This window comes from Rhipicephalus sanguineus, chromosome 3 (assembly GCF_013339695.2).
Source record: "Rhipicephalus sanguineus isolate Rsan-2018 chromosome 3, BIME_Rsan_1.4, whole genome shotgun sequence".
Lineage (NCBI taxonomy): Eukaryota > Metazoa > Arthropoda > Arachnida > Ixodida > Ixodidae > Rhipicephalus > Rhipicephalus sanguineus.
In genome coordinates, this window is record NC_051178.1 from 76,450,759 (window position 1) to 76,462,929 (window position 12,171).

General features: G+C 46.9%; 1 protein-coding gene across 1 annotated transcript in view; it reads left to right on the forward strand.

The window, feature by feature from the left end:
* The first annotated feature begins 231 nt into the window (after positions 1-231).
* Positions 232-12,171, forward strand: part of LOC119385588 (male-specific histamine-binding salivary protein-like) — a 36,425-nt gene continuing 24,485 nt past the window's right edge. Inside the window, exon 1 of the mRNA XM_037652999.2 lies at positions 232-414. Coding sequence (XP_037508927.1) covers positions 232-414 — 183 coding nt within the window. The remainder of the gene's footprint in view (positions 415-12,171) is intronic.

Genomic DNA, 12,171 nt, shown 5'->3' on the forward strand with positions numbered 1-12,171 from the left:
GGTGGCAGTCTGCGATATTTCGGCTTCCTGCGCGGACACTCCTTGGTCCGTTCGTCAGAGGGTAGTGGCTGGCTGGGGACGCCGTGATGGTCCGGCGTCTGTTGCTTGCGCTCTCGAGCCCGTGCCTTTCGCTGACGTAGCGTCAGCGCTAACTGCCAATCTCCATCCAGCTCCCGCTGCCTGGGGGTGCCGGCGTCCGAGGTATTCGAGTCTGCCCGATGGCGCAAGATCATGCGCGTCTGCCTCTCGGAAGTCCATGCCATCGTTGTCGTGAGATTCTTCAGTAAGGCGAGGAGAACGCGAGCGGCCCGCGTCCAGAGCCGCCGGAGCAGAGGCGGCCATCGGCTGCTCGTGCCCCGTCAAGACGCTGGAGGCGTCGCTGCTGCCGACTCGTTAGGCTTCACACTTGGCCTGGTACGTCCAGGGTCGCAAGAAAGGGAGAAGGCAGGTTCTCACCTGCAAAACTGGTATCCAAAGGCGTCGAAAATGTTCGTGGTTCAAGTCACAACCAAAAAAGTCCGCCGCACACGGAACAAACTGACCAAAAAACCGAAAATTGCGGAGCTCCATGCGAGCGCGTCTGCACTCTTCGGCGCCCCTAGCGGCGTTTCTGTTTACAGGGAGGTGCTGGTACATAAAAGCGATGGTGATGTTCACATGTCGGCGCGCTTCTTTTTCTTCTTTCTTTTAAGAGTCGTGATATTTGATTGGATTTCGGTGGCGATAAGGTGAAGATGGTTAGAGAGTTTCTTCTGCTGGTGAGGCACGAAACGCGCCCGGGCTAGATAGAGCCTTTGATTGGCATCGGAGGTGATTTTTTTAGTTTTTTTTTATAACTTCGTATACCAGATGCACTTTCGTTGAAAATTCTTGCTGTCGTTGGCAAAGCTAAGCAGCAAAATCGGCAGTTCGAGAAACACTAGACAAGCGTAACAACGTGGTTTTTGTATCGCGTTTAGAAGAGAATGAACTATGTCATATATCATTGCGCGATTTGTCGGACACGGTTCTCGACCACGTAAAAATTTGTCTTCCTGAGGTAGTCGTTCTACACACGGAGCGACAGAATTCCTTTTTTTTTCCGTTTTCATATCGCTCATCGTATACGATACACCCCGCTGAATTACGGAAGTTTCAACCTCACGACAAAGACCTCGCCACGTCCTTTTCATGTAGTGTTCATTGAATGTTCGGGTTTTACAACGTTGGTACGCAGCAATAATTAAATGTATGATGCCGTTTACCCCGCTGCGAAATGAGGGATTTCTCGTCCGTGCTAATACCGGTATACATCAACTGCAGCGATCGCCGTGTTGAGCCGAGCTACGAAGCTAATTGTTAGGCCAAACACATCATATTAAAATGTAACATTAAAACGAAGCGAAAACGACTCAGGAGGCTACTAGAGTGGTACGTAGACGTTTTGGACTTTACCGGACAGGGCCGTACTTGACCGCTTATGTTTATTCGCAAATCTTGCCATATCCAATTGATATTTGTCTGCGTGAAACACTGGCCATTCCGGATATATTGCGGTACTTGCGGATTTAGAAACCTGTAACGTAACACAAACAATGTACCTTGAAGAGTGCGCACAACCGCAAACACTCCGCGTTCGGTGATGCACGTCGCATACTTATTCAGAGAGCAGTTTCCTTTTTTCTCTAGTTGTTAGAACAACCAAAAACGGTACAGCGGTTTCCCGTTGACCTTTCGCTGGCTGGCATCGCAATAAAAGATAAGAAAATCCGCAGGTCGGCCGAAAACACGCAAAAATTGTTCGAAAACGCCACTCATCCAAGCAATAGCCGCGCACTCCGCGCCGTCGCGCACAAGCCAGAAAGGAGGAAAGCGCTGGTTGCCAGTCCGGTCCTCCTCGCCCGATGCAACGGTCTATAAGAGCTCGTCTGGGCACTACTGCGTCGTCTTTGGATGCCAAAACATGCAGCGCAACAAGAGGATATTAGCGTTGTCTGCGACGATTACGACGCGCCACGGAAATAGTGCCGGTGCGGTTTTTAGGGGGCGAAGCTCCTTAAGGCGGCACCCGTTCGTCCCTCGTCGTGCTCGTAGTAGTGAGTAACAAGTCTTACCCTTTGACCTCCAAGGTGGTGCCGGTGGGAGATTTTCTCCTGTGCGTTGTTGAACAATAAAAAATTCGCAGCGTGCGCGTTAACTAAAAGCCGAATTCTTCTGTCTCTGTAGAAGTGTAAGTGTTAGCTAAAAGCCGACTTCTTCTGTCTCTCATTCCCATTAGCAGCCATTGTTTACCTCCAAGGTAGTGCCTGGTGAGATTTCTCCTGTGCGTGATTAAACAATAAAAATTTTGTTCAAAACGCCGTTGATTGATGAAATAAACCAACGAAAGACGCCAGATGTTTTGTAAAAACAAAACGAAAGAACGCCAGATGTTTCTAAACCAAAACGAAAAAGACGCCAGCTGCTTAACGAAAGACGCAAGGTGTTTTCTAAAGCAATGGTTTTCTAAACAATGAAAATTCACAGCGTACATGTAAAATTAAAGTGAGCTGCAAGTCGTCATAACTCATCGAACCTTTAGTATAAACGCGCCCGATCTCACGTCGGTGATGATGTACTGGGCAGAATTCACGGAAGATTCACGGTTTACCGATGAACCTCCGCAGCTTCGCCCACTCATCATCATTCACTCCGTGGATATGCTGTGATTTTTTCAGTTCGCCGCGAGTGGATAACTGTGATTCAAGCAAAAAAAAACGATGGTTGATCCCTCCGTCATAAGAATCGGAATAACACGAAAGTAAAACGTGCCCTTATAGAAGTAACTGAATGTTTACTGTACATTGATATAAGAGAGTTTGCACAATGTATATTGATGTCTGGCAGCTATAGCACCGTTTGAAGTGGATGCACCCACTTTGATGCTTGGTGGTACATATCCATGCCGACAACTAACGTCCATGTTCAATGATTAAACAAACCCTTGTGGTAGCTGTAGTAGTTAGCGTAATCAGAGAACGAGTGTAGTAGTTAGCGTAATCAGAGAACGAGTTGTCATAGCCAGAAGAGCGTCGCGTATTGGACGCAGAACTTGGTCGCCATCCTGCAGCATGTTAAAATGAGATTGAACACCACGGCCGCACTACAGCGAAACGCAAAGCGCGTCGTGCCGCCCCGGAAGCCCAGCCGCAATTTTTGTCTGGGCGAGCGCGTAGGCGGGGAACGCGATGTTACAGCCATGTGAGGCAGGCGCGCGTCGCAGAGCTATTGTTGGTTTCATTAGCGTGATAGTATAAGCGAGGTCCACGCTTTTACGACGCTTGCGTTAAGGTCGGCACCTCGCGGTATGTTAAGGTGTTGACAAAATTGCACTTCTATTGAAAACGCGCCGAATCGGACGAACGTGTAACGCGTTGCAGGTGCTAATCGCGGAAGCGACAGCAATGATGAATTACTTTACTTTGCCGCTTCCAGAGGGCAACACCGCCCCGGCGACCGGGATAGTGGTAGATATAAAAGGCGCGTTTGTAAAGCCTGTAGAGTCTGTGAGCGTGGCGCAATGGATAGCGCGCCCGGCATCTGTTGTTGCGGATCGAGCGGTCGTGGGTTCGATGCCCGTTGACGGAACTCTTTTTCTTTGGCATCTGATCGTGTACATTCTTTCGGCGTCATTTCCGTGACGGAAATACGTCACTGAAGTCTTGGTGGACCCCGGCATAAAACACTTTCGTGTTAAAAACTAGGAGCCGAGTGAAAATGCGCGAGTAAGTACACTAACTGCATGTATTGTGCAGTGTGATGACCACCTATTTTATTTTGCGAACCTAATTTGCGTGACACGCAGCATGGTTGAAGGCAGGCGCGAGCTTTGTGTGGGGGCGCACTTCATAGCTTTGAGCATTTCCTTTGACGATAATATAGTGCAAGGTAGTGCTTTCAAGCACAAGCACTCAGCATGCTTTGCCACTTTCAACGTAGTATTAGGATTTAGTGCTTTTGATGGCATCCACGCCTTCGAGATTTCGTCTTCAAAAGGTAATAAATGGCATGGTGCTCCTCAACAGCTGGCCAGAATTTCGTGCTTTCATTTCAGTGTTTGGTGTCCTCAAATTTATTTGAACACCAAGCATCCAGCTCCGCATTTTACATATATTGGCACGTAAGTAAACAGTACTCGCGACAGTTTCCTTTACGTCGCAGGCGTAGCCAACCGGCTTAACAAAGAGTAGCACAGTTTCGCTTGTAAAGCACCATCGTTACAAGAATAAAATCGCGCAGGTAGCTTCCAAAAGGGATCGCTGAACGATACTACAAATTATACTCTCTGATAGCACGCTTTTGTGAGCAAGACGCATAATTGTAAGAGCGCTCCTGAAACAAAAACTACGTTCCGCGAAACTACCCGTAAAGCGTATCTAACATTACGCGATGCATGCTGAAATGATGAGCTTTCACAAAACTTTGTGCACAACTTGTAATATGGGGCAACAAAACACCGTTTCACTCTTTCACGAGCTGCACTGCAATTACGATTCACTCGTGCTACAGCGAGAACGTTTTTTACAAATGTAACAGCGTAGGTATCTGACGAGGTTGCTTCCGCAGCCCACTAAGGACGTACTGTATACATTGTGGACTTGCATGAGCAAGATGTTCTTGATGTTCCAATAAAATCAGCGAAAATGTCCAGGCTAGAAAAGACGCAAAACACGGTCTCCGACGGGCTGAGTTTCGGGAGTTCCACGTTTGCTCTGTATAGCGTCTGCTGGCGTGGCAGCCCGCGCACGGCCGCCTGGATCATCGGCGCGCGGCGTCATCATGCGCAGCCGTGGCCCGCGCATGATGTTTAGTCGCGTGTGCGATAGATGGCGCGACGCGCGGTTCAAATATGGTGATGCGCATGGAATTCGCTGTGTTGTGGTCTATATTTTATAATGCAGGCACCGCCTCGTGGGGACTATCTGTTTGAAGGCGCATGTAACAATATTCGTCATAAATCGTCTAGGAAATGTTTTCCTGAGCCATTCATCAGAAGTAAATTCTGACCTAAATTGCGCATATTTTTTTCAGTAAGCATGCTTATGAGCGACCGGTTGTTCCAATGCGTCATTTCGAGTCGAATAGAGCGACCAGTTTGCTCATCCGTAGATCTAATTGCTGTGCAGGACGGTCATCCTTATAACCAACTTCATGTAACTGTTTTACTACGTTAATGAAAACCAACAGATAAGGTATAGGAACGTTAATTGTACTGTTTTAAGTATATTGTGATGTAGATGTGAAGAAATTAAACTGGACGAAAAAACAAACACCGGCAGGGACCGAACCTGCAACCTTCGGATAACGCGTCCGATGCTCATCTTCCTTTCTTGAGTTTCTTCTACTGCGTATGTGTTTGTAGGTGAGACAGCGACAACCGCATCGCGTGGGGCCAGCCATTGTCACGAATACCTGTTCACGTTAAACAATTTAACTGACACTGCTGAACGCGCTCACAGAATTCCGTGGCAACATCGAAATTTCTATTCTTTTGTCTTGTGCTCATGTTCTCCCTGGCATCGAGTGCATCGTGGTAATAAAGAAATATAGAGCCGCGGTAGCAGTGTACCATCGCTCCGGACACGTGAACGAAAAGCCAAGTATGCCGTCACAGTGTTCGGAAGGTGTTCAAGTTCGTGGCCATTGATTCCGCCTTGAACCGACACCGACGGGATCGTTGCCCAGGTTGACCGATGTCATGTGCCTGTTTGTGTGGATCTGGTGTCGAGTACGGCTCACCTCACGCAGTGTACCACACGGTTTCAGTGTTGGCGACCACGGAAGAAGTGGATAATACAGGGCCGCAGCTTCGGGAAGACAGGTGGGCCATTATCCCTCCACTTTCTCACGACTGCAGTACCTACCGATAGTGTACAGTACGGTCCACTGTTGAAGGGAACACTAGAATGAGCAACTTTCATTTTGTTGGCCCCCTCACGGCTAGTGGATGCGGGAAAGATTGTTTGTGCACGTTACTATTCTATCATAAGGGTTCGGAACTGTCAACCACGAGTAGTGTTATGCAGATCTAAGTCACTATGCTTTTGCAGGAGAGCGAAATTCGGACATACCCGAAACGCAAGTGTTCCCTTTAACAGTGGACACGTCAGTACATCATCGTAGCTTTAATGGCAGTTTCTCTCTATTTTATTGTGATGGCAATTATATGGACGCTCGGCGGGTTTTTGCCGTCAGCCTTGTTGTGCCGTCACAAAAAAAAAAAAAAAAAATTGGCGGACCCTTAAGCTTCGCCTTTAGGAGTTGAACGCGATAGCGAAATCCGGCTCCAGTGCGCACTTAAACCACTAAGTGCATGCTTATGATTGTGTGTTCTTACACACACACGCGCGCGCGCTATGTATCTATAGTAATGGTACAGGCACTGGTACAAGTTTTCGATCTCAAGCATTTCCCTGTGCTAGAGTCGAGACATATTTCTCACAATGCCTCACAGATGGCAGCACGTTATCTAATGTTTGCTGTTTGCTGGATCAACGCCTCCGCTAGAAAGGAGCATGGCCTCCAAGATGGCGGGGACGCCGCGCGCCTGCCATCTCGGAGGCCATAAAAGGAGACGTTGGCTTGATATGTTTTCCACTAGATGGACATAGTTGTCCATTTTTGGAGCTCTTTGACAGTTCGTGTGTGTTTTTAGCGGCGATAGCTGCAATATCCCGGCTTTTTTTTCGAAGCATAGCGTCGCGCAAAAAACGTCGTTTGATGGCCTCGCCGATGCGCCTACAAATCGCCGAATGGTCTCATTTTCGTCGTGACACCTGTAAAAAAAAATGCGTTAAGGAGACTCCTTCCACTACATGGCATTTATGTTTGTGTCCTTTCCCGAAGCCGTTGCAAGTAGCACCTGCTTGCAACGCAAACGGCCCAAGTTCGATCCTGAACGGGACCGAAGATTTTTATTGTTTAATTTATTTGCATCTTTCTCGATTTTTCGGTCACGGACGATTTTTCGCTCACAAGTGACGTAGCGACGCCGACACTGACGGCGGCATTTCTGCGAAACGAGCTCTCTAACGCTATCGCGTTAAAATGTTTGCGAAGCGAGCGACGGGGGATTCGAACTTGCGACCCCTCACTCCGCAGCGTGCCGCGTTAAACGACTCAGTCACGAAGGCATGCATCCTCCCGCACTATAACGGCTAGCTTGCAGGCAAGGAGCGAAAATTCCGCGAACTGACAATAATGTACCAAGCTGGAATAAAGATGCTATTTATTTTCAGCATGCATGTCACAAAGTTGCAATTTACAAACGTGGGTTACAAGCATGAAGCAAGAAAACTCTTTCAATACGACTTCTGGTGCTGACCATTCTTAGCAACCCCGCAAGTAGAGTGTACTGTACCGCAAGTATATACGTCAAGGTTGCTCACCGACAGACGCAGAAGTTCGCGGAGGTGTTCGTCAGTTAGTCGGGTACGCAAGTTTTATTTGATAAACTTCATTCTCGAGAAAGTATGTTCACATACATATGTACTGCCAAACACTATTATCACAGCAGAAATAGACAATGACGAAAACATCAAAATTTCGCTCGTAAGACGCGACTGTTCTGATAAACAGAGTTTATTTCGCATATTTTTGAACAGTCGGCTGTATTTTTTGTGCATTGCGAGTGCGCAGCGGCTGCACGCCAGCGGTAGCCGTGAGGTCAAATGCTCCTGCCGTGGATGCCGGGTGCGCGTTTTCCCATCCTGCAACTCGCCCTTTCCCCACATCTCGTTTACATCCCACTGCCCCGCTTCCACGAAGGTGCTCAGACGTGCCCCACCTTTTAGGGGCTTTACCGAACCCGGGAGCACTGTTCACTGCCGGTGGCGATCGTAGTGGGTTCTAGGAACCGTATAGTGGGAGCTGAAGGGGTTAAGATACATTCCGAATAAACTTGTGCGCACCTGGACATCTTAGTTTATCACTGGAAGAGTTTCGTGTTAGCGTTTTCCTTGTTTCGGAGGCTGAACATTATTTCTAGAACTTGTGCACTTCCAAACATCTTGTTTGACTTTCACATATTAATCCTTTTGTTTTTTTTTTCGACAGTATTGCTCTATTTTGTACTGACGTCATTGCTTACCGTAATTTTTGATTGAAATCGTAACATCACTAACTAATCTCAGTCTTGTCTAACCAAACGATATTACCCAAGAGAAATGTCTTCAAGCAAGGTTTGGGAATGAGCAGTCATGTAACAGACTTCATTGCAACAGCGCAATCAGCCCACCAAAGAACATAGACAACGCCAAGAGCAAGTGTTGGCTTTTATGTTTTTAAAGGGTCACTAAAAAGAAAAACGATTTGTCTCATATTAACAAAGTACTCTTTCACGATACCGAAAACACCACGCTTGCTGCGAGAAGACGCTTAGTAAGCGAGAATACGCGCAAAAACAAAATGTGGGCCGCGACACCACTTTGAAGTTTCCGCACCATTCGCCGTGACGTCACATGTTTTGACGGCGCCTACTAAGGACTACGTAGTTCCTAATCGGTAAAAATGAAGTCCATTGTTCTCTGAGGGGCCATAGACTTTTAAAACACCATGTTTCGGGTAATTTTGTTGAGCCAATGGCGCCAAAATACGACAAATGCACTTTGAAATTCGTGACGAAACGCGAGGAGATTTCGGCGCGATATTTAAAAATGAAACATTAAACTTGATTTTCTCCTCTAATAATGATGGCGAAATTAACGACGTTATAGCTCTCAGAGCACAATTTATTCATCTAAACCAATTCAATGTTTCTCTTTAGTGTCTCTTTAAGAATAAAGCTTAATTACATGCAAGGTTCCTTGAATACATCGCAAACTTTATGGATAAGTATGGTAAAAGCTTTGCTTATTCTAAATGAGAACCATATGTTCTTTGTGTAAAACCATGAGAAATTTACTTGATCTTAGTTTTTTTTCAGTTCGCTGCGAAATTTATTAAGGCGGATCTATTTATGAGCGTCACAATAATTAACCACTGCATCTTCGATGAGCCCTTCATTGCGTGGTGCCTTAAATATATCACGCCATGTCACCTCTCCAATTGAGAGCCGAGAGAGCGCCAGAGATATCCAACTATGCGGACCGTTATGGCGTATGCTGTGCTTGTCTACCCGTATTTTGGGCAAGTAAGGTGGCCGCTTGCTGACTTCAACAAATGTCCGTAATTTAGCCCCTTTAGGTACACAGCGTGCACTCTCCTCGACTACCGTAAAATCCTGAGCAAGCGCCCCACTTTCTTCCTCGGGAGATTTCAAATATGGGCAGGCTTCTCCGCTCCCCCCGTTTTAACTGTTTCATTTACTGTTTTTGTTCGCCCGACGAGGGCGAATGAAAACAGCGAATGCATGCGCAGTCAAACAAGCATTTCAGTAGAAGCATGGGTGTGCATTCTTTATTCATAGGGGCTCTTCCGCCGCCATCTTAAATTTTGCGAGGCCCCACTCCCCCCTCCCCCCTTAAAGTCTTGTAGGATTACCCTTCACCGTAAGGGGGGCGGGCGATTTCTTGGGAGTTTACGGTATGTCACATGACGCGGTGATCATTTTACTGCTAATAAGCATCCGTGAGAAGATTGGTTCAAGACAGCGAATATTAGAGATCTCATTATTAACCTGTTCAAACGATGGCGTTCCAGACACTGCTCACAAACTCAACTTCGTCAGACAGGTATAAGGTAAAAGACACTTTTACTGAGCTGTGCTTGAAACTGCTCTGCCCTCAGTTCCGAGCGTGCCCGCCTTGCTTGCTGTTGTGCTCCTCTTCTTCGAGCCAGCCCGGAAGATGCAATTAAACAACGTTCCCGGCCACGAAGTTAAGCTGCACACACACTTCAAACGGTTAAAGCATTTGTATCAGCATGATTTGAAGACCTCCTTGCAATTTGATCTCGCAGGACCAATGACACCATCGGCATTGTGGCATACTTCAATAACCCATGCAAGCTTCCACAGCTGGCATGGCGTAGTGTCAGCATGCACGTTCACGAGGTCTTCTTTCACTGCGGTGGTGGATATTGTATCGAAGTGGGCAGATCGCAGTGCCAGTGACAATAACATTTATTGAAACCTCCTAAGGAAAATGATCACAGCTTAGCTGCAACAAGTACGCTTTTCGCCGTGGCTTCCGAAATGTTTTTATACCAGTAACTTTCTGTAGGTGTGTCTGCGTACGGCATCTGCTCGTTTAAAATTATCGGTTAAATATGTTAGTTGTTTCGGTTTAGAGTCCCAAAATCGCGATATGATTATGAAGGACGCCGTAGTGGAGGGCTCCAGAAATTTCCACCACCTGGGGTTCTCTAACGTACACCTAATATAAGTGCACGCGCCTCAAGCACTTTCGCCTCCATCGAAAATGCGGCCCACCGCGGCCGGGATTCGATCCCACGACCTTCGGGTCAGTAGTAGAGCACCATAACCACTAGACCACCATGGCGGGTACGGAATTATTGGTGGCTTCAGTGGGCGGTCCCATATGAAGATGAAGTGAACATTCGTCCAAGGAAACGTTCAGCTGGTGTTAACGTGCAAGGTTCTCCTACTTATGTCTCGGTGAATGTCAGAGACCTAGAGTTTACAACTCCATCGACCTTAGCCAGCATTGTCAATATCTACTCGATCCCGGTCGCGGTGGCCGCATTTGCTGTGGAGGCGAAAATATTTGAGACCCGTGTACTTAGATTTCAGTGCACGTTGAAGAACCTCAGCTGGTGGAAATTTCCGGAGCCCTCCATGACGGCGTCCCTCATAATCATATTGCGGTTTTGGGACGTTAAACTCCAACAATTATTATTATTTCCTCGAAATTGAGATGGACATTCTCAGTATTTTTTTCGCAGCGGAAAGTTCAGTGACCACAGGAGACGCTCCTACCATCTACACCATCAAGGAGCATTGGGCTGAATAATCTTCCATGAAATGCCGTCGGTCATGACGTCACCAGCGAGTTTCTCCTAGATTATTTGGCAGAGTCACCTTATGTCCGCCAGTGCCTTGTGCATTGTCAGTTTGGTGCATTGTCAGAGTAGATCGCGCTAGGCAATCTCCTTCGAGCTACAAACCACCGTAGCGACGGTAAGAAAGCCGCGGGTGTAATTTTTAGACGAGTTCAAGGTGTGCTTCATTAGAAATGGCGTAAGTAAGAAACTAATGAAACCGACAGAGAAATAATTGTCTGTCGGTTTCATTATTTGAGTGCGATACAGAAAAAAGCGAGCACGCTAGGACAATTCCCCTACTTTCCTACGTAAAAATGGCAACGTAATATTTTGGTCGCCTTTTTCCGTACATGCATAACGGGCCCGGCGAAGTCAACTCTTAAAACATTGATCGTGTTTGTCGGTGACACTGGATGACTTGCAAACGAAGCGGTCTCATCTCTTCCTGGGCCCAGGCTGAAACGCTTGCACACAAGCAGTCATGCAACGCTCTATTACTCAAAGTGCGCCCTCGGTCGATCCAGTAATGTTCTCGAAGCTTTGTAAGCGTTTATCTCACTCTATGCAGGAGCTGAAGATAAGCTCTGTTTACCAAAAGCGTCGAAGAGTGATGGTTTGGCGGTAGTGTGCGGAAACTTCAGGGTTGCGTTGCCGCCTCATTTCCATTTTGTGCGTGCCCTCGCTCATCAAGCATCTTCTCGTACAAGAGTGTTGCTTATGATACTGTGAAAGCGAAATTTACGAATGCGATGAAAAATTGTTTCTCTCTTTATTGTTCGTTAACATAAGGATGAGTATTGTTAAACTGGACAGTGAATGTGTTTAGCAAACTTATGTTCTCTTCACATATAATAGAGACACCGCATATGTAACTGCAGATAAGTACAAGTGCCCATCGGAGATGTCACAAAAGCTGTTAACTAAGTTCTTTCACACGGTGACTTGAATTTTTACGCAAAGCTTGTTTAACCTACAGATTTCGGCGTCGCACGCAAAAAAATATAGGCAGCTTGTACTAGTGGTGCAAGATTGAAACCAACAGCGGAGCTAGTGTTCGACCTAGCTTAGTAGTATTAAGTATGGCTAGGGTTGCCTGTTATTCTCCGATTTTGATCGTTTCGCCACACAACCCACGTGTTACGTGTTTCTTTCGGGAGCGTGTCACGTGACTGTTACGTGGTTTTGGCGGGAACAGGTCATGACTAGCTGTCA